The sequence below is a fragment of the Pocillopora verrucosa genome, chromosome 10, assembly GCF_036669915.1.
Source record: "Pocillopora verrucosa isolate sample1 chromosome 10, ASM3666991v2, whole genome shotgun sequence".
NCBI lineage: Eukaryota > Metazoa > Cnidaria > Anthozoa > Scleractinia > Pocilloporidae > Pocillopora > Pocillopora verrucosa.
The window spans coordinates 7,154,547-7,177,112 of NC_089321.1; the positions used below are offsets into that span (position 1 = coordinate 7,154,547).

Here is a 22,566-nt window from a genome sequence, read left to right on the forward strand (position 1 = left end):
CTTATACTGAATTTGTGGTCTGATCAGAGTCTGCAAACATGCTCTGTGACTTTTATTCCAAATCTTGATTTCTGAATAAAATATAATGATTAATAATATCATTATTTTCCTTTAGCAACAATTCATTTAACTTTTCTTGTTTCATAAAAACTTTACTTAGGAAAAAGGCCATTTATCATATATTTATTGTGCGCTGTGTTTCTCAAAAATTTTAATCTAGGAAAATGATATGCATGCAAAGTTAAAAAAAAAGTGGAAGTTGAGTACAGAAAGTTGAAATTAAATTGATTGATTGCAAAGTCGCGAACGCACAAAAAAAAACAAAACAGTGGACAGGTCAACGGGAAGGAACAACGTTTTTATTCAGAGTTGGAAGGAGAATGGTAAGAACAAAAACATTCCAAAAATCACAAATAACTGGGCATAACTCTGGAAGTCTTGGGCTTCCAAAAAAAGCTATGACGAAGGTGTTGAAACGTGTAAACTGGACACCCTTGTAAAAAATCCAATTTACAAAAAAAGAGGCTACAGACCAAACTCCGCAGAAATTATGTATTAAACTTTTTAAATGAACTACAACATTTTTCTAAAATGTTAAGATTCCAAACAAAGGGGTAACAAATTTGCGCCAACGAAAGCTCAAAAAGAACTAACTAAACTCAATAAAAACAAAGAAGAAAAGTACGCCAAAAATGTACACGTCAGTTTTCCAATGTCAAGATTAGAGTTCTGTGATGTGATTGGCTAATTTGTGAAATCACGTGCACCGCGCGCACTAATATAAAAAAAAAGGAAAGAAAACTGTTCCTTGAAATTTAAAAACGAAAGAGATTTTCTATATCTAAGCAAAATTTTCGGAGTTTTACCCGACAGTTCCTAAGAAACACGGGGAGGATTACTAGCCTGATAACCAACTTGTGATTGTTAATGCTCTCAAGCGACTCAAGAGAAAAACAGTCGGAAGTTTTTGCAGGTATATTATTAATAATTATAAAAAGTTAAGAGAAATACGCGCGCCGTGATTGGTTAGAACGAGTTTATTATATTTCCATATAGCACGTGCCTTACGTCATAAGAGTGCACTGCTGAGATTTATAAAATAATTCAAATAGTACGCGCGCTCTGATTGGCCATAAAACCATTTTACATGAGCGTATGTAAACACGGTTTTCGTTCCTCTTTCATTAGTTGTTTTATAAAAGAAATGTAAAATGGTTTCCGTGTTTACATAGCCTGATGTAAACACGCGGGGGGTTGGGAGAACACTCGATAAGCTGGAAACCACTCCGCTTCGCGTCGTGGTTTCCTACGCTTATCTCGTGTTCTCCCAACCCCCCGCGTGTTTACATCAGGCTATGTAAACACGGAAACCATTTTACATTTCTTCAATAATGCACGCAGCCTACGTCATCGGTTCAAGCGCGCGCAATTCACAATACATTTTATAAAAGAAATGAAAAAAACTCGAGAAGTGTGAGAAGCACTCGCCTTCGGCTCGTGCTTCTCCGCACTTCTCTCGTGTTCGTAAAAATTCCCGCGTGCCCATATAACTCAACAACGCACTCGGCGCGTTTTTTATTTCTTAATAACCACATGATTTATTTCGTGCAATTTGAAATAAATTGTAGCACTCGTACATCTTTTAAAGACTATAAATTGCAGTCAACGTGTATAATTTGTTTTAGCCTTCGAAAATATTACTCATGCTGATTTATCCAAAATTGCACTCAAAATCATGTGATTACCTATACAAACAGCTGTCAAAGAACTGTGTTGAAAATGTTATAAAACAAGTGGCTTATTCTTCAGCAGTGTATTCATCGAGATATGAGGCACTCGGAAGATTTAGAGAGCACTCAAGAAGCTAGAGTTGCTTGAGGCATAACCTCGAGCAACTCGTAGCAACCTACATATCATTTGTACTCTCCAAACTTCCCGTGTGCTTCAAATCTCTTGAAATAAACGAAACAGCAGTTAATTAGAGGCGTATGGGCGATATGGAAGCAATTGTTTAGACTCTTAAGTTTACGTGTTTTTTTTTTTTTCCTCCCATTTTATTATTACTGAATTACAATACCTTCTCATTTCAAGTTGATTGCATAAAATATTCAAGGCTGACGAGATATACATTCGATAAAATGCTCGTGAAGTCCAAAAGATGGTTTAACTGTCCCTTTGGCAAATTTTAGTTTCTTAAAAATGTTATGGAGCCCTGATTTATTTTACTATCTACAGTGATAGTGCTAAAGCTATATATCAATGGATAACCACTCTTTATTTTCGGTTATATCAGCTTTGCCTTGTACTTGCTTTTGCAAGGAGAAACTGAGAAAAATAGGCTTAAGTTCAACCTCAGGTTACAGCATAGTTGACCAGGAAGATTTTGTTGATGATAAGAATTCCTTGTCTATCCACGTTCTTTACTTAATCGTTTCTTCGAAATACAACAGGACCTTTAACCTAAGCTAGTCTCTTAACTCTGTGCGGGGCAGCTAGAACTCAAGTGATTTACAAAGTTTATACAAAGTTTAATTAATATGAAAACTAACTATTAATAGTCACCTGTCCATGCACGTGTCCATATGAACTAGGCAACCAAATCATTTGTCTAATCTCGATATTTTGGTTTCAAAAGGAAGTTTTTATTACCACTCATGCTCTCCCGCATACGCTCACCTCAACTTGAAGCAGTGTCAAGAATCCGTGTACCTTAGTGCCAACCAATTTTCAATTGTATGGGAAAATGAAACACAAATTTTATCTTCGTTCTTAGTTTTTCTAAAGGGCTGTAGTTTACGAAGCGTTAAAAGGTTTTTTAATCACCAAGGAATAAGGAAAAGAGTGCCAGTTTTGGATGAAGCGCTTAAGTGCCACTCGCGCTAAGAGCGCTCCTCTCGACTTCCCGTCGGAAAAAAGTTTTCTTTTAGTTTTTGCCGAGAATAGATGCCGAGTTGTCCTAAAACGTTGCGTAAACGTGATCGGTCGTAAAGCTTGCGCGCTTGCGTGACTTACAAAGTTAACAAAGGAAGTCGGAAGGTGCCTTCTCGATAATTTTCGTTGAAATATCAGGTCTATCTGCACAAAACCGTTGTGGTCCATAACAGCGTAAAATCATTAATGATGGAAACAAACTTGTAGAAAGGAGGGCTAGTCCATCGCGTTCCGTGTGCAAAATCTCGGGAGAAACCATTAGAATTCTTTCAGAGTGTATGCATGTTGTTTTGTAAATAACACTGTAACGTATTTACACCTGTAGAACGTAGAACGTAGAAGATAAACAAACGAAGTTTGAACAGTCAAAGGGAGATCTTCGTCGAGTTTCAGAATTATGCAAATTGTCACTGACACGAGCGCAATTTAGCGAACACGTGGATTTGCGTTGTTTTTAAAATGTTGGTGGATGAAAGCTACAGATACAACCGCGGGTTTGAGGCAATCGGTGACCTCATTGGTGTATAAACTATACACTGATATGCTCTTTTAGCCCGATTAACGCCCGCATTTCGAGAATCCTTTCGTACAAATTGGTGAATTTTTATATGCAAATTAAGGTCAAAGAGAAGGCTCTCCTCTGATCACGCTTGTATGAAAAATATTTCAGCTGAAGTTTCCATATTTTTTCTGTGAACTAAATGAAGGCACCTTGTAACTTGTAGCAAGATAGAATTCCGTGAGCTATATTTTTGCAGTCGCTGCGCGCTGGACACAATCTGTGAAATTTCTACTCTTTCGATCGCTGTCCACACGGGTGGTCTGGCCAAAAATCATTTTTGGCTTGTGGCGACGCGAAAAAAAAAAAGAATTCGAGAACAACTAAACTATCTTTAAAACATGTGTCCTAAACCCTTTTCACGGGCAAAAAATAAAAGAAAAATTTTTTTCCGACGGGAAGTCGAGAGGAGCGATCTTAGCGAGAGCGGCACTTAAGCGCTTCATCCGAAACTGGCATTCTTTTCCTTATTCCTTGGTGATTACAAAACCTTTTAACGCTTCGTAAACTACAGCCCTTTAGATTCGGATATCGAGCCTTGATTTCAGAGACAAGCTCCTCGTAAATATGTTTCTGTTCGATAAGAAACCGACGGACAAAGTCTTTATCTAAGACATTTTCTATCGCCGCCATCTTAGTTTCCTAAATATTCCCGCTGAAACAAAGATTGTCAGTTTCACTGCTATTGGCCGAAAACGAAAAGCGAAAAACGACTTGTAATCCGTTTTCAAAATTCCATACGAAAATAAAAAACGAAAAACGAAAAAGAAAATTGAAATCCGTTTTTTCAAAAGTTACAAAAGGAAAAACGGAGATCATAAAGAGAATTTGAATTCCGTTTCCTTCCCGGCGGGGAAAAAATGAAAAACGAAAATGGAAGTCCAATTTCGTTTTTTTGCTGCAAAGAAAAACGAAAAACGAAAATAAAATTTGCGTTTCATTTTCCTATACAACTGAAAATCGGTTGGCTCTAAGGTACACGGATTTTTGAGGGTTTTTGGATTATCAAGGTGAACCACAAATAACAAATTAAGAGAACAATTGTTAAACTTCACGAATCGCAAAAAAAAAACATGAATCTCACTTAACAACGGTGCTGAGTGTGATAAGTTGATCTATGACCTACTGTGAAGGCTAATATTTACAAATTTTAGGTCCACGCGCAGCTTTGAATCACTTTTAATAAAACTTACAGCTAAATACAGATAATTCCGGCTTATGATTATATCTATACGCGTCATAAACAGGAAGTAGAAAAAGGAACAGATAGAGGAATAGAATCTAGACGTTTTTTTGTGTGTGTATGTTAAAAGAGATGATCGCATTTCTCTTTCCCAGAGGCTAACTGTTTTTAGGCTGAAAAAAAAAAAACAACAACTGAAATCACGAATTAGAAATTGCACAATGTCGTCGGGTTGTAATCTAATGGAGGCTTGTTACCGAGTTCAATTTGTCTCTCGTCCGTAGGAAATTCATTTCGGCCTGATTATGTAACAATTTTATTTTGCAACTGTATATGTAAGCCTTCGGATTAGCAGAAAAAGCAGCTAAGAATGTTCTTGAGTTCCCCGCGATAATTCCCACTGAAAGTAAAACAGATGCAAGGACTTATAGCACAGTTTGCCACAGCAAGGAAATAGGCAACAGACCTAAAGTATAGAAAGCCACAAGACGATATCATAGTGGTATTCGATGAAAATGTGATAAGGAACCAGCCGATGGTGTGAGGCAACCAGCATACTCCGAACACTGACACAATGGCAACGGACATCTTCAGAACGTTTTTTTCTCTCTTCAAACGGCGTTCTTTTGAATTTACTATTTGCAAGCCTGGCGTCTTCTGGCATTTGATTTTTATAGCAATGGAAACGTAAATTATTGCTATAAAAATCAAAGGGACATATCGGAATACAACATGCATTACCACAATGAAGGTTTCAAAGGAAAAGTACTTTCCCAATGCTTCACTCCAGATTCGCACACACGCCAGTCTTTCTGAATATTCCACAAGGTTAAAGGTGAACAAGTTTATGCACCAGCCAGCCATGGCGATGATCCAAGTGGCGAGAATAAGGAACCGGCACAGCTTTAAACTGATGAGTGGGCCCCGAAGAGGATAAAAAACAGCTCCAAATCGATCCACTGCGATCAGAACCAAGCTTTGAACAGAGACAACAAGGGAGGATTCTATGAAGAAGGGAACAAGTTTGCACAACGCCTTGCCAAAAAGACCGCGGAACACCCAAGAGCTGGTGTGTAACCATATCACGTTGTTAGGAAACAGGAAAATCGGGAACAGCAGGTCGGACATGGCCATGTTTACAATCAAAAAATTAATGGGCTTTCTCAGAGCTTTTTTCTTGTAAACAACAATTCCGATCAAGGTGTTTCCAACCAGCGAAACTACAAAAACCAAACAATAAGCAAAGATTTCAGCGATTATTTGTGCCTCAGTGTTGAAGCAGCTCGACACGAACTGTGTTCCATTCATTGTTTTGGTTAAGTTTGCTGACATCCTTGTCACTGATCAAGATATCTGTTTCATCATTAGCAAGCGGCTTTATAATTCGGAAACACCGAATAATTTAAATATATAATAATTATTTTTAGTTATCTTCATAATTTCTACATAGTGGTCATTCGAATTCTGTAGCCATATTCTCCCATACTTCAAATGATTATGATTGGAGAGGCTCCAGTTTGAAGTAACATAGCACGCAAAAATTTCAGCCTAATTTGTGCCACTTCATTTACTCCCGTTTCCATCAAAATTGTCCTCATTTGGAGAATATTTCCACGCATGCGGGCAACTTAGGGAACATCTGGGTGGTGTGTTGTTAACGCTAGGTTAAGTGAAGACTCTTAGAGACCGACGCCTCTGTTTTACCGCAGAAAATCTCCTGTGATTCTTAGCGAACCAAATAATGTTGTGGGAAACCTGGGAAATCAGTTGCTAGTAGATTCTATTTCCACAAGATAATTTCCAAGAGTGTTTGAGTTTTGATAGTCCTTGAAGAACTTTTGTGGGTTTGTGTTGTTCTTTCTTTTCCTTCTTTTTTTTTCTCCTTTCGCAAAACTTTTTCTTTTTTTAGTTATCTTAAAAAAAGAGCCTCTATAGAATTATAAATATAGCATTACTTTCGAGAGTATATTTAGGTCGGTATATATATCATAGCAGTGTAGGAAACATGGTGGAATTCCTTTTTTTTTCTTTCGTGTGAGAATTTTTTAAACCTCACAAACTAAAATTAAATGCATAGTTTATCTTAATAAAGGAGGGGTTTTTAACTAAACCACAAATACGTGGAGAAAAAATGTGTGATCACGCGATTTTCAGACCGAGTGCGTTGTAGCATTTCATTGTTACGCTTTCCCAAAAACCACGCTTTGCTTTCGTAAACCTCTTCCCTTTGATACATGCTTCGAAAACCTGTAGTTGATCCCGGCATGGAATTGATGACAATTGCGCCAGCCATTTCTTAAAGAAGAACTATGGACTCAGTTTCTCTGACGAGAAACACTTTTTCTGATGAGAAACTTTGGGTGCAACAGTTACACCCAAAGTTTCCCACGCATCTAACCGCTGAATGGCCCTAATCTTGATAAAAAGAAAAGGTAATTTAATTAGAATTAACCATGCATTAGGGGAAAAATAAGATGAATAAGTTATGACAATTATACTAACACGAAACTCGTAGCGACAATGGGATTTGAGGTTCTTTGAATCATCAAATGAATCCTTCAAACCTTCAAAAATAGATATTAGTGCTTACGACAGGGTTTCAACTCCATGAGAATGGATCAGAGCAAACTTTTAAGGAAGGTGTGAGACATGCTTAAAAATAAGATGGATGTTAATTTAAAGGAGGACTCTGGAACCAAGCTCACGCAGCAACGGTTTCTACGGCCACTGGGCAGAGCTGAATAAAGAAATGCTACGTCACAGCTTTGAGGTCAATAACGCGGGCTCACGCACTCGAGGTTAAAAATTCAGCGAAATTTGCGAAGAAAAAAAAAGGGTTGCATTTAAAACCGAGGCATTTTGTTGTCGTTGAAGGTATTTTCCAATTTTTTAAGGAGAAAATTGTTTGAAAATATTTTTGAAAGGGTGTGAAAAGCGGCAAGGAAACAACGCCTTGAAGTAACAGAATAGAAAATCGAACGTGCAAATAACTCTGAATCCGTTTTCGCGCTAAAGCCTTGCGGATGCGCCGACGTTATTCTGCTCTCTCCTGCCACAGTGCTTCCGTGCTAGCCGTCAAACGTCGAGCATGCGCAAGTGACATAGCGGTTAGACATCGAACATCTTCGAGGGGATCAATTCTAGCCGGCTATTCGCCAATTTCACGAGCGAAAGAAAATTGAAACTTTCGTAGAAATCTGTAAACGAGAAACAAAAGAAGCGAAAAGGAAAGCTTGGGACTTTTCGAGCACAAAGCTTATTCAAGTACGGGTATCCTGTTGATTTACAATAGATCAAAAAAGTTACACGCTTTAAAAATACCGTGACATATTGGATTTGTGTGGTTTTTAGTAACTTATGTGAGACAGTCTGGTTCTGACTTATTTCTGACAGACAGAAAGCACAAAATTATGGCACCCACTCTCAAAACGTTACCATCATAAATCAAGAACAGCCAACACGCACTTAAAATTTTTTGGCAACTTTTATTTCCCTAGCCAAGAAAAACTTCTTTTCACTATGGATATTACATCTCTTTACACTGCCATTTCAAATGACGAAGGTCCCCTGACCCTCAAACATTTTTTGGATCATTTAATTGGTCCAACTGGAGCCAACCACAACCATGCAGAAGAAATTGGACTACCGGAAATTAGCATCAAACATCAACAGACCTGTGATCAGTCGAATTAACCGTTATTACGACATGACTTCTGAAAGGACAGCTGAACATTCGTAATAGTAAATATTAGGATAGTTTTATATTTTCTGTCCTGCACGGTAGCTTACAAAGCAATCCGTGTCCCAACTGTAAAGAAAACGTCCCCAGGTTTTTAAAAATTTTTGCCTCGAGTCACTCGAGTCACCAGTTAATGATGGAATTGAGTTCTTCGATAGGCTGCACTTTTCCCTTTGTCGCTGTTCACGTGACAAATTGTGATAAAATTTACTAATCTCCTATAATCTGGTCAACTTCAGTGCCAATTTATCGAATGTCACGCGACGACACATCCTCAAATACCGGTACGTTGCGTGACACTAAGGCAGTGTCACTGAGTGACAGCTGCGAAGCGGACAATCTACAAATTTGACGCTTTTTATGGCAAAGCGATTCAAAACAAAAATTTAATTTAATAAAACTATAAAAAAACTAAGGTAAATATAAAATTATAACTAAATTTTCCTTAATTTCATCTACAATTCAAAATTGTTTTCAGGGAAGCTAAGATTCACCGCTGCTTTCCAGAGGGTGCCATTTAGGCTTGAGCTCACTCTCTGCTGTGCCGTCTCGATTAACAAACACGAATTCCTTGTCAAGAGGATCGCCCCGTAACACTCCTGAAAGAAAATTGTCGTTATTGTTCTTTCGCTCGGTCAATGGGTCAGAAATGGGCAGTGAAAGTGGACTAGTTGCGTTACACAGATGATCGGTGTCACATGACGTAGTTAAGCTACCAACGATTCCTTGAAAATTATTTGCTTTTAACTCATCTTTGTCGCCCTCGCTTCTCTCATTCTCTCTTTTTAACTTAGCATGAGATGGCAGATCGGAATTGTCAACATGTCTTTCTGCCGTTGTATCACCGACTTTATCCTCTCCTTGAAGCAGACGAGTAGATTGAGTCGACTCCAAGGTTCCAGTTTCTTCGCCAAATCTAAACACCAGATCTCCTGCACCAACATTTTCCCCATCTTCAAGAGCAGCAAAATTTTCCTTCAGGTTTTCTGCCTTTCCATCATGTTTTCCCGCGAAAATCTCCGCGTTTAAATTTTCGAACTCTCTCAGCTGCTGTTGAATGCTTTCCATCTCAGCCGAGGCCATTGAAAACTCCTTTCCGTTGCTTTCCTTGTCTGCCTCGCTGGAATGCTCAGATTCCTGAATATTTCCTTGCTTAACACCAGCAGACATAAAGCTGCTTTCAGTTTCATCTGAGTTCTCAAAGTGTCCAAAGTTGGCCATCATTGGAACAGGGAGGTTCTCAGGAATTTCACTGTGTTTCTGTTGATTCTGTGGCGGAATTTGCAGCCGAGAAGCAATGTTGTTATCAATCTCCATAAAATCACACTCTGTCTCAATTGTTGATCCTCGAAATGCCAAAGTTCCTTTCAATAAATCCCGAACCTGTTGAACATTTATTTTGAATTTAATAAAATGTATCGTTAATTATGGTTGTGGGACCGAGTGGAGTCCAATTCGGTTTGTAATCAAATGGGTGATTAACAAGATCGGACCACCGCGAAGCGGGAGTCTGATTTGTCGGTCACGAGTATGATTACAGTCAGAATTGGACGACACGAAGTCCTGTTACCAATTAATCAAAATTATGACAAAATTTGAGAAAGAAACTAGACATCAGGTATACGTTTTCATCAAAAAAAAAACAACAACAACAAAACCAGTTAACTCGGCGAATTGCGAGACAACAAGGCGCACAAGACGCGTTCTGTCCACTTACACAGGAATGATGTGTCAACTGTCCCTTTAACTGTCCTATTACACTGTCCAATTACAAGCATGACGCGCACAATGTCCTATTGGTGCTCAAATCCGGCTGGTGATAACCAATCACGTTCGAGAATTTTGTTATAGCTCCGATTATCTCTAAAATCGTCTTTCGCATCAGTCTCTCCTTATTCGCGTCATCAAGAGGCTCTCGTTTTTCCCACTTCTCGTTCCTCGTCCATGTTTCTTACATTAACCTAATATGACTGCTAAAATGTTTAACCCTGCAAACCAGTTATCTGTTGTGGAGCTTCCACAGTGTCCAAGAAAGTACCGCGATCATAAACCAATTGGGAAATTTCACCTAAGAGTGCTCTCGAGAACACTTCATTACAATTTAGGACTTCTATCTTTTCATCAGCCTTCCAGCGTCAAAAATGAAAAAAAAGAAACCAACTTGACTCTGTCGGAGTTAAAGGTGGTTACGAAAGAAAAAACAAAATCCATGTCGAAAGTTTAAGTTCACAGACAATCAATACTCCTTACCTGTTTTAAGCCGGCTAAACACAGATAAACGATATCTCGAACACAATCTTCGTCTTTCGTAAGTTCGTCTTGAAGAAGATCTGAGGAAATAATACAGAAAAAAAGAGGCTATAAGCGAAAGTAGTTTTGCAAATATCTTACACGACTTGACACAAAGGAAAAAAATCTGGGTTCGTAACGAAGATGAGAGCCTCAAACCTTTTGTTTCACGGTCCTAACCTCTACCAACCGAGGCAAAGAGAACTCGTTAGCGAGCGAGGCCTCGCATTTCAGAAGTTCCCTGCTTACTACTAAGATCAACAGCGTCGGGTGCGTCCTGTGTGCATTTTTACTATTTTTCATTTTTCGACCATTGAGCTCAATTTTCACCGTCTTTCTTGTAATCCAGATGCATGAAAACGACAACCGAAGCCGTTAAAACTTTCAAAAATAAAGGTTATGCACTGGTGCTCACCAATGTACGAATCCATTTTCCTGCCGCAGTACAAATACAAGCCTTGCATTTTATCGAGCTCTGATTTCAGGGAAGACACTTGTTTTTGGAGTCGCTCGTGGTCCTACATCAGAAAACAAAGATAAAGCGTCGTTTTGATGAGGTTCAAGCGAATGAAATATTACTTAAAAGAGCCGTACACACTTCACAAAGTAGATATTTTGAAATTCTCCAAAGCAAGATCTCAAGTAATTACGAGTTGCTACCTAACCTGAGCCAATTCTTCATATTCAATTTTGGGGCGAGTCCTGGGCCGGGCCATGAGTTTCCCTTTGAGGGGATTGCTAAGCGACTTCAAGCTCTTTCCAGGACCGGCCAAGTGCGTCCCAGAGTCCGCGCGCTCCCTCAACTCGGGAGCTGGAACAGAGGCAGGTCGGGCTGGCCGTGGACTGTTGGAGAAGAGCTCCTCCTCTGAACCAGCCCTGTTGTTGAAGCTGGAGAACTGTTGACTAACGGTCTTCCCAGCAGGCTTCACAGATGCAGGTCTTGTAGGTTCAACAAACTGCTGATATCGCTTGGTAAATGACGTGAAAGCAGATTGCGGCCTATTTGGTCCCTGTTTCTACGGCAACAAAAAAGCTTAAGGTAGAAATGGAAAACGCTTAAGCTGGGCACATCAGAGAAGATCAATTTTGAAAAAACTTTTCTGCACCAGAATATGGTTAAGAATAATACTCAAGAATGTTTTATTTATCCTGAAAGGTCACGTGACAAAAAGTCTTACCTTTCTCGGTGCAAGTGTCCCGGATGAGTCCAAGGGATGAGAAGCAGACGGACCTGACATGCCGGGACCGGACTGAGTAGATGGCGGCTGGAAATAAAATGAAGAGACAAAGATGTTAAGGTAACAATTTTCTCCAAAGTATGCTGTTGCGCAGAATTCAAGAAAACCTCGACAGCGAGAGAAACGAGAGTGTCGTGAAAAAAGGTTTTACTGAGCAAAAACAAAAATCGCTCTGCACGTGCGTTTTGAAACTCCTTGCATTTTCCAGCCGCCCTCTGAAAAACAGCAACGTGAAATCATCGAACTATACCATGTCTGAGATCAGAAACTCTCACAGCAACTCATTTACTTTTGCAAAGCGAACTCAACTCTGCATTAACATTTAATACTGCAAAAAAAGGTCAGTCGCGTTTACCGACCTGCTCGCAAGATTCTTAGAAGAGATGGAAGCTCATTTTTAAATCAAAGTTTTTCTAGGTGTAGCCGTCGTGATATCTTAAACTACCTATCATTCAATCTCGTATGGTATTCTCCAAGACGACCGGCACAACATTGATCCACGAGTTTCTGGAAGCATAAAAAGGACAGAGAACACCGTTTCAATCACAACTCACCTTGTTCTCTCTCATCGCTAACGCCGCTTTGACGTAATGGTACACGTCATCGTAGACACGTGGGAACTTCATCAGGTAACCCATACAAACCGTGTAACTTCCTGAAAGCACTGCAGACACACAAAATTCAAGTGTAAGTTTTAAGTGGCCAATGCAAATCAATAATGTTCGCAATAAAAAGAATGCGATGGATAAGCGCAGACAAGAGTACAATTTCCGTTCATGGAAAGCTACTACTGAAATGGGAGTTCTCCATCGTCCTTCTTCAAGGATCTGAGCAACCGTTCGTGATAAAATGCTGATAAAATATTGCCCGAGGTCGTTATCTTCGTTATTTGTAATCTGTCTTAAGTTCCCCACCTTTGAGGGGACTTCTTAATCTTTGAAAACCTCATTTCAGCATCGCGGCAGTACCGGTAGGTCAGCGATGAATAAAAATTAATAAAGAAAAATATAGACCAGGCGCTCTTTGCAAACCAAACAGACCATTTTTATGCGCTTAACACCAAGATGAGGCTATTTCCTTACATCTTTTCTGTATATATATATGTATGCATACATATTCCGGTAAATTATTTAAGTCGCAAATAAACAAAAACAACAAGTCAAAATATCCTTAATGCTCTAGTTCTTTGGGCCATTTCAGTTATGATAGAAATGGAGTACACACAGACTGCAGTGACAACACACCGAAAGGAACAAGCATTTCGCGAAAATGTGATTTTATAAACGACGTTTCGTGCGCTCTGGCTCCACCAAACCCATCGTTCAAGCTTCCTCTTGCTACAAGAGGAAAGGCGTCGGCAAGGAATTAAAACTCTTTAATAATGTCGCCATTTTGTACCGTAAAAACCTTCGTCAAATTAAACTTACGTTTTTTTCTAATGGCTTTGAGCATGCTAATGTAAATATAATCTACCAAGTCCAACATGGGACCATCAGCGAACAAAGCATCCCATAGCACGAGAACGTCATCCATTGGAAACTCACGTCCAAAAAGTAGGCGAATCCAGCGACTGCCGAATTAAAACAAACATATAAGAAGTAAAGATACCATTAATATATTTTTGTGCTTCCTGACATTTAAGGTGATGCCGCCCCCCGGCGACGAAAAATTATTATTTCACCAGGTTAGGCGACTATTTCAATGGGATATCATATCTGTATCTGTCAAAGTAGATTCCAAATAGGAGTTGAAAGCAATCTGGGATAGCGGTTGTTTGTTTTTTACTTACAGTCCATACACTTGTGGAGTAATTTCCAAGTTCCTCATGTGAACCCACAACTCAGGGTCGTGTTTCCTCAGCATGTGTTCTTGAATTCGATTCAGTTTCTTTACAATGGCTGTCGACTACACAATTAAATAAATGTTACCTCTCAAACGCAACAAAAATTTTTGCGTCTTTGTGGGTCTGACTGTCCGATCGATTAAACCCAAGACTAACTAAAAAGGAATTTTCTCCTTACAATATCAATAAGCTGTCCAGTAGAAATGTAAGGAGAAGCTAGGGTAGGATGACGAACCAAATCGCGTCGTGCCACGGAAACCGGGATAAAAAGTACTTCCCCTATCCCAATGAACCTCTCCCAAGGGCGATTACATTGACAATGGATACTCTGATACAAACCACACTGTAAAAATTTGCGGAATACAAAATTGTCTGTCCTGAACACCAGGTTAGTAGTGTGCATGTTGACTGTAACTTACTGGAATGATTTCTTGATCTGTGAACGGTTCAACATGTGGATCCAAAAACTAACAGCAAAAAGTGCATTGACAAAAAAAAAAGTGTCAAATCATGTGGCACTTCTGAAGTGTGAAAAAAAAAAAAAAAGAGACATACACAAAAATGAAAACAATAACAAAAATAAAATAAATAAATTAACTCAAATTGTGTTGACTTTCAGAAAGTTGTAACAAAATCTTCCCAGCAAAATTCACAAACCACAAGCACAGCCCATGTTTTATCACGTTACGCAAAACACAGGACGGGTGTACTAACCTTATTTCTCTCAGGAAGTCCTTTCACAGGTAACTGAAGATACCAAGTTTCTGTCTGGTCCATGAGTTGAACAAACAGAGCACTGATGACACAAAAATATACCAATTTTTAATTTTTCCATGAAACAAAATTAAGACACAATACTCGGACCACAACACTTATAAAAACACGATACTATGTGATACAATTAACAACTACATTACAGGAACTGGCTTACTCCTTTAAAGTCTGTAGTTGAGTCTATTGGCCCAACCAGCCGCAGATTCTCCTGATTTCCATGGAGCATGAAGTGACTAGGTGTGTTACTACTCCCCCCTGGCTGGGATGCTAGTCCATAACAAGGTTACCCCCCCCCCCTCCAGAATTTCATCAGGCTTCCCTGACAATTTGCCAGAACCCATTTATACTCTTGGTTGGAGAGAGACATTGTGAGAGGAAAGTCTCCTGCCCAAGATCACAACATAATGACCCAGCCAGATCTTGAAACCTAGACTCTCAACCCCAGGACTATTAGACCACTGTGTCACCCACAGTTTACTCCTTGGGGTCCTTAACCCTTAAACTCCCAAGATGTGATTGTCAATTCTCCCCTCTAGCTTCTTTAGATTTTCTTGTTAATTAGTTATGAGAATTTGGTGTTAGATCAAGATAAGAACTTCTAACTGATAAGTTTGGGTATTCTCATTGCTTGTTTGCTGGATAATGTATGAATATAGTTGGGAGAAGTTTCATATCAATCACTTGTGGGAGTTAAGGGTTAAAATCATCTGTTTTTAAGTCTTAATTCCAGAAAGTTCCAGTAACCAAATGCAAACTACATTTAAGTTGAGTGACCAATTGAGAATTTCTCCTTAGAAAATCAGACAAGTAACGAGAAAGAAAAATAACAATTAGGGAATTATCAGTTGATCCAATACCAAATTCTCTGATCCAATATCATAAGGATTGTATAGCAGACAGTAAGGAGAATTACAAAATGAGATCTGGAATCTTTTGATGAGAAAAAATAATAAAAAAAACAAGAACACTCACAAAGCATCATGCTCTAAGTATTTTGGGTCCATAAGAACTTTGGCTATCCCCCTGTGAAATAAACACAAATAGTATTATCATTTTACCTTACTAGTGCATGCAATTTAACAGAACAAACAAGAAAACATCTGTGAATTTTAAAAAGGAGCTCACTTACAAGCTTGAACCTTCAATATGCTGATAGATCATCGCATCTTTTGTTAGGACATACACAATTGGTGCAAGAAGCTCATGCATTCCCTGTGAATAGTTGTAAAAGAAATTCATGAAAGACTGAGGTTTAAGTCAGGGCACATGATACACCTCTTAACTGATGATTTAACAGAAAAATATATGCAGATATTTTGATAAAGATTATCCAACAGTGAAATCATAACTGACTGGGGTTCAAATTCTCAAAAGTAACACAGGGTTCTTCTTTGTCTGGATTATGCTCGTAACAAATATTTAAAACCCTGAACATTGTACCTGCTTATAGCTCAAAGCTTCATTCTTTTTTGCATGACAAAACAGTATGTTAAGCATCATTTCCCTGAGAAAAAAACATATGTTCAACATAAGGACTAAGTGGTTATCTCTTTGCAAAACTTAAGCCTCTTGAAAGCCTTAAACCATTAAGAGTGATTGGTACAATGTAACTTTTTTTTCTCTCAAACATCACTCCTGAATCACACACTTGGGTCACAAAAACAAAGAAAATGATCACTACCAGTAAAGAAGCTCATGATTGTTAAACAAATTCTCCTTGTCAGCACCTTACTAAATGCATAGAAGACAGTATGGAGAAAATGCAAACTGGTGATAAGGTGGATAGTGTTAAATGCTCTACTTACTTCACTTTTGACTGCTGGAAAAACTCAATTTCTGGAGATCTGCAAAATATATATATAAACCAGGAAATCAAAGTGAGATCAATCTCTGTCATTTTTGTTTACAAGTGTTTATTGCTAATTTGAACTACTTTGACTAAGAATTACTTCTCAAGCATTATTGCATGGGCACACATCATACACCAGTATAAGCAGAAACTATTAGTAACATAGTCCAGTACTTCTTACTGTTTTACTGACTATAATCATCACAGCAAACTATCTCTCAATAGATCTCTGAGTAAAACCCAATAGTTAGTTTTCAGTTGCATGCTTGGTTGCCAAGCCTTTGAACAGAAGTGAGACTAAGGATGAATGCTGTGATAAGAACAATGCTGATTTTCAAATTAAATTAATATGTTATTATGCCAACTAGATACTGGTCTCTATCACAATAAGGTCACCCTCAGCCTTACTCCAAATCAAAGGCTTGGCAACTAAGTAGCTGTAATCTTGGCAACTGTAAAATAGCCTATTGGAGGATGCTGTACAGATGTATATTCAGTAGATTCCCACTGAAACATGGTAACAGCTCATTTCCTCTGACTGGTGACTAAAGGAATCAAAGCTCTAGACAAGCATCATACAGTGGTTTAGTTTTAAATTACTTCTAATCAGATCTTATTTACACTCCAAGCTTTACCCATTTTGCTCAGTAGTTTTATTATGGAAACTAAAACCAAACTTCTGGTGACATAGTTATGAGTTAAAGACATGGAATAAAGTAAAGGTAGGGGCTACCCAAGAACATAACACATTGACCCAGCCAGGTCTTGAAACTGGACCTCTCGACCAGAAGTCCAGTGCACTGACGATTAGACCACTGCATCCCCCACAATGTCAAAAAGTTGAGCTTGTAGCTGTCTTGATACAACACAGCTTACATGAGGAATTGACTTACAGTCTATCTAGATCCTGTTTGATTGTGGACTTCAATTCATTATCTACAAAGTACTGTTTCCATGGGCTCTAAAAGGTAAGAAAAATTATATCTACATGTATCATAATTACAACTGATTTGTTAAACATTCAGCAATGATAATGCTGCATCACAAGTTCTTAAATGTACAGGCCCCTGTTGTTTGAAGGTCAGGGAACACTACTCACTGGATAGCAATTTATCTGTTGGATAGCATTATCCGCCCTTTATACGACTGGGCCCAGGTTATTAGTAATGCAATCAGAATTACATTAACTAGTATAGTAACAGTGTAAGCTGTCAGTGTGAAGGATGAAAAAAGGAACAACAGAGCTGTAGCAGCATTCAAAATTCTGCTGTTAAGCTCAAGCTTGATGTAAGATTGACCAGATTAAAGAATTGAAGTATTGGCCCAAGATGGATATTCAATGCATGGCATCCTTCAAAACTCTTGAACTGCTTGAAGTTCTCATTGATAAGCTACTTGCAAAAAGACTCTAGGACAAGGTTCCAGGCACTCTTACCGCAAAAACGTATTCATTTAATATCATGTTTTTTTCCGTGCCTCACACAATTTTACTTACAGCTTCCTCTTGTGAGAGAGGATTAAAGACTGACAAATCCAGGTCCTCATTCTTTTCCTTATTTGGATCAAACAGGCACTGAAGTCAAAGAAACATAATATTATTTCATGATTTAGTAGGAAAGCATTGCTTAATATAAATAGTAGACCTTTAGTTCAATTTTCTTTTGCAACAAAACTGAATGATGACATGTGGTAACCAGAATGGCCAAGATACAGATATGGAGGGGGAAGGGGGAACTAAATATTGTATTATTTTCCTTGAATAAACACACACACTCTATTAAATGCCCTCCCAGAAAAAGTGCCAACCCAAGGCCATAATATCAAACAAGCACCCTCCTCTAAAAAGGGCACCCTTATCCTCCTTCACGTTCTTAAATATTAGGCATACACAGAAAACCTTTTTCTGTTGCCACTTTGAATTATTAACAACTTTTTTAAGCTTCAGCATGCAGGACTTCTCATCTCTGGATCCAAGCTCAAGTGCTCATCATTGTGTTGTGTTCTTAGGAAAAACACTTTTATCTCTGAGTGTCCTTCTCCAAACAAGAGTTAAACATTTGGGTACCAGCAAAATATCAGAGAACTCTGATACTATACTGGTCAGGATAAACATACTTACTAGCAGCTGTAAGCCACTGGGCCTCCAACCCTTAACAGTATCAGGAATATCAATATTACTATACCCCCAAGATATCAAAATTGACAATCCAAATTCTTTTTTTTCAATATTCACAAAAAAATTTAAAAAATTGGCTAATTGTATTGAGTATAAGCTGATTTAAAAACTTCTGTTGCTGTTATTTAATATTTTTATGGATAAAATATGGAAATATCTTACATTGTTCTTGAACATGGCATAGTCATTTCTGAGTTTAGCTGTCTTTGTTATCCATTCATCCTTTCGTTCAGGGAGACACTCCAAGAAAACCTGAGAAAAATTTGTATGATCATAAAATCAATAATTAAGCCACAAGGTCCAATTAATACTTACATAAAAAAGATATATCTCATGAACCCTTTTACCATCACAATTCTGTCTTTTATATATTTGTTAGAATTGTAGCTCTGAGAATTAGGAGTTAAATCAAATCATGTTCCCCAGATGATTTTTTCTATCTTGCTATGCACTCAACACATCACCAACATCCTGCACTTTAGTTCACTCCTAATATCTTTAGCTGGTTTATAGAAATTGAAAAACCTAAAACCTACAAAATATCATCTCCCTCCTCCTCCTTACACACCCCCCTCCCCCCTCCTCAACACACACAAAAAAGAGGATTTCATGCCTGAATAATGAATACCAACTGATACCAATTGCACATACTTTCCAGCAAATACTCCTAAACTTGCACAACCGAAGCTTGCCATCCAAAGCATGTTGTCTGATCTAGGAATCAAAGGGAGAAAGTCATTATATTAAAGTCAATTTTTTTTACATCCAGGGATACTGATATAAGATACTCATACATGAAAAAGACACCAGCACTTCACACACAACTTCCTTTTTGCAATGGGTATTTGGCCAGCAGCACTTTGAAGAGAATACATCACTCTTCCTTTTCCAGAGATTGTAAGACTATCACTGACAGTAATCTTGAATTTTTCTGAACTACCCCTGATAAAAAGAGAGGAGTGTCTTACCTTAGTGTAATATGTAGTTGAACCAAAGAGAACCTCCCACTCTCTCCTTAAAAACAAATTTGAACAATAATAAGAATATTGTAAGGAAAAAACTGTCTTTGTCACATAAGGGAGTTAAAGGGTTAAATATTAGGTTTCATAATGGAAAGCAAAACCTACTCTAAGGTTTTCTGCTCCTCAGACAAATGAGCCACTGAACTAGCTGAGCTGTAATCTGAGTCAATTTCACTTCCATCAGCAGAAATAAAACTGAGTCTTTGTGTACCAAGAGGATCTTCAAGAAATGACAATCTTCCTAGCACTGAAGGATCATCTGCAAAATACAATTTAATTTGATAACATGTAGTGGTTTCTAAATATATCAAAACTCTCTTTTTCAATTTCTGCTTTTTTACATTATAACTTTTTTATCAATAGTATACAGGTAGAGCAGTTTTCCATTGGGTAATGAAAAACCAATACAAACTGGGTAAAACCAGCCACCATATTACAATTAGGAATTACATTATCATTAACCAATAAGGACTCAAAGTGAAATCAAGAAAACTACGTGAAGCCTGGGAATATCTGAGTGACTAAGCTGTGATTGGATTTAGTTTGAATCTGATTGGTTGAGATGGTGGCACAAAGCAATCATGTTTGTTTCATAAACAAAAAGTAATATATTCACACTTCTGGCAAGTAAAAAAATAAATTTTCTTCACTAAAAAAAAAAAACTTTCAAAACCTTAAAAAATTAATCAACCACATCCATAATCACTACCATTAGCTCTTAGAAAAATCTAAAATTAATAATGATCTTAATTCAAGAAACAAAGATATGATGGGTTACAAAAATAACTGAAGTTTAGAAAACCCCCAGATTTGAATACAATTTTTTATTTTGACTGATCTCATTAATATAAATGACCACAAAACCATAACCTTAATAAAAAACAATGCTGTGATAGATTGTGTAATTAACAGAAGTTCGAGAAGAATCCTACATTTTAACGCAACTTTATACTTTGACTGTTCTCATCAACATAAAATGATTACAATAATTGTAGATTTTTTGTATGATAGCGACATCATGTTATAGATGTCTAGCATTGTTTTGATCCCAAAGGATAAACCTTAACACTAAACAAAAAAAATTGTTTTCTCAGAAATTAATGGCAGAACAAAAATAACTTGTTTCTTCTTTCTCAGTCATGTCAAAAAATTATTTGATTCATTTATAAATGCATTCAAGAAATTTAAATTATTGACATTGCATTAGTGTTTGATGCACACAGTCATGATCAGTTTGCTCATTGTCTGCTGCCAACAGAAACAATAATTTCTTCATGACTACTGTCTGTTGTTTTAGAAAGTGTTAATTTTAGGACAAAATATGATCATATTCCAATGGGAAGAAAAGAAAATTCAATACCATTATTAGAATATAGTTTTTGTTACTCCAAAACTTTTTAGATTAGATCAATTTTAAGGTTAAAAAAATAAATAAAGACAAGACTTTTTGAATTAAGTATGATTTCAGAACCATGATTATTCAGTCTTCAAAGATCTAAAAATGCTTAATATACATGCATGAACTACATATGACAGTTTTGAATTCTTAATTATCAGAACTTGGATTTGCATCAGTTTCTGGAATTTTCTTCAACAGAAAACTATTTATCTAGGATACTGAATTATTAAACATGATAGTCCTTCTTGCTTTCTTGGTAATGAAATAATATTTCTTCCGTCAGAGGAGACCGACTTAAAACTAACTGAAACAAATCGTACTGCGACGAGAAAATCGCGCAAAAAAAAACAGATTTAGATAGGCAATAAAAACGCTCATCTTCACAAGAAATTACCACACAGTTTCATCCTTGTTAAAGGAAAAAACAATTTTACATTTTATTCAGCGACCATTTAAAAAAAACTGCGCTGTAAAATGTTTTGATAAACTACCCTTTGGAAGAAAATGGCTTCATTAAATCTAAAAAAAGCTAGGACGTCTTGAGACATTTTTACTTTGAATCGAATTAAATTTAAACAAAATAAGCTTAGTTCTCTTAGTTAATCTTTAGTTCAGTGCGCTCACTTCAACCTCAAAGTTCACTTCAGAATTAATCTGAGTTGATTTGATTTCAAGCGCAAAACTATTATTTATACTGAAACGGAAAATCGACTTCATGTGTCAATTTTTTCCCAAGAACCGGAATTGAAATTGGACCACCAGCATATATTGTCGTCTGCAAAGTTCACTGTATGCTCATTCGAATTGAGTTCATAACGTCGCACATAATAAAAAAAATTGGTAATTCCGGGAAGAAAGCTGACGATAATATCTCTCTATTCGAAGACTGAATAAGTCAAGATCGACAATCCATTTATAACGTAACTTCAATAAGGTAAATGACATGACGCATATCACATGAAGCAACATTGTAACTGATTGTAAACATCGGGTCGATCGAAGAAGATCTTGATCAAGTTTTCCTTCACACATTTTCAAACTAATACCGCTAAAAAATGTACTATATTGTTCTTTACCACATACAGACATAGCGGAAAATTGTCATCACTTACGACAAAACTAACTCAAATCGAGACTTCCGATGCCTACCTCTGTCTTCCCCAACAGGGCTTGGAGTTTTGGAGCCATTACCGAAACGATCTAAAGCTTTCAATATGTCGTCCGATGAGATATTATTTTCCTTTCCTGAGCATTTATCCATTTCATTTAAGAGTTTAGGCGCCAAAAATTGCTGTTTCGGGTTGGAAAGATCCTCTGTATCGTGTTAGAGGTGGTTCCTCTCCTTTCTTAGAATCCATATTGCCACTCCGATGGAATCATTGCGGGCTCAGATTAACCAGTCTACACTCTACGATCAAATGTCATTTTCTCCCTAGAAACCCAATGATTTACTGGAAACTAGGTTTCTTTCCAAAAGAGAAGAGAGAGCTCTCCATTAATATGGTTACACTATTAGATACGCAAATAAACGTTAAGAGAGAATTCGCGCTCGAGTCGGGTTGAT

General features: G+C 37.6%; 2 protein-coding genes across 4 annotated transcripts; both read right to left on the minus strand.

Annotated features, from left to right (window-relative positions):
* Positions 1 to 4,902: 4,902 nt before the first annotated feature.
* Positions 4,903 to 6,005, minus strand: LOC131790451 (neuropeptide Y receptor type 6-like). The gene has a single exon (XM_059107676.2). The coding sequence runs from the start codon at positions 6,003 to 6,005 to the stop codon at positions 5,022 to 5,024; it is 984 nt and encodes a 327-aa protein (XP_058963659.1). The 3' UTR covers positions 4,903 to 5,021.
* A 2,148-nt stretch (positions 6,006 to 8,153) lies between these two features.
* Positions 8,154 to 22,358, minus strand: LOC131790432 (TBC1 domain family member 5). 3 transcript variants are annotated; one of them, XM_059107644.2, is made up of 21 exons: positions 22,152 to 22,358; positions 19,709 to 19,862; positions 19,550 to 19,595; positions 19,233 to 19,295; positions 18,744 to 18,833; positions 17,901 to 17,978; positions 17,299 to 17,366; positions 16,362 to 16,400; positions 15,997 to 16,060; positions 15,686 to 15,768; positions 15,529 to 15,579; positions 14,497 to 14,578; positions 14,202 to 14,249; positions 13,729 to 13,844; positions 13,367 to 13,509; positions 12,494 to 12,603; positions 11,880 to 11,966; positions 11,367 to 11,711; positions 11,117 to 11,219; positions 10,663 to 10,742; positions 8,154 to 9,795 (listed from the first exon to the last, which is right to left on the minus strand). In XM_059107644.2, exons 1-21 carry the CDS (start codon positions 22,261 to 22,263, stop codon positions 8,896 to 8,898), a joined length of 2,862 nt encoding a protein of 953 aa, XP_058963627.2. In that variant the 5' UTR covers positions 22,264 to 22,358; the 3' UTR covers positions 8,154 to 8,895. The 3 variants fall into 3 exon arrangements, with proteins under 3 accessions (XP_058963627.2, XP_058963626.2, XP_066029710.1); XM_059107643.2 differs by having other exon boundaries at positions 11,367 to 11,717; XM_066173613.1 differs by lacking the exon at positions 14,202 to 14,249 and having other exon boundaries at positions 11,367 to 11,717.
* Positions 22,359 to 22,566: the final 208 nt, after the last annotated feature.

Coding starts and splice junctions, on each gene's coding strand:
- LOC131790432 (XM_059107643.2), bottom strand. CDS start 22,263: ATGGATAAATGCTCAGGAAAGGAAAATAATATCTCATCGGACGACATA. Junction 19,863..22,151: donor CCCTGTTGGGGAAGACAGAG/GTAGGCATCGGA, acceptor TGTATTTTGCAG/ATGATCCTTCAGTGCTAGGA. Junction 13,510..13,728: donor ACTCCACAAGTGTATGGACT/GTAAGTAAAAAA, acceptor TTAATTCGGCAG/TCGCTGGATTCGCCTACTTT.
- LOC131790451 (XM_059107676.2), bottom strand. CDS start 6,005: ATGTCAGCAAACTTAACCAAAACAATGAATGGAACACAGTTCGTGTCG.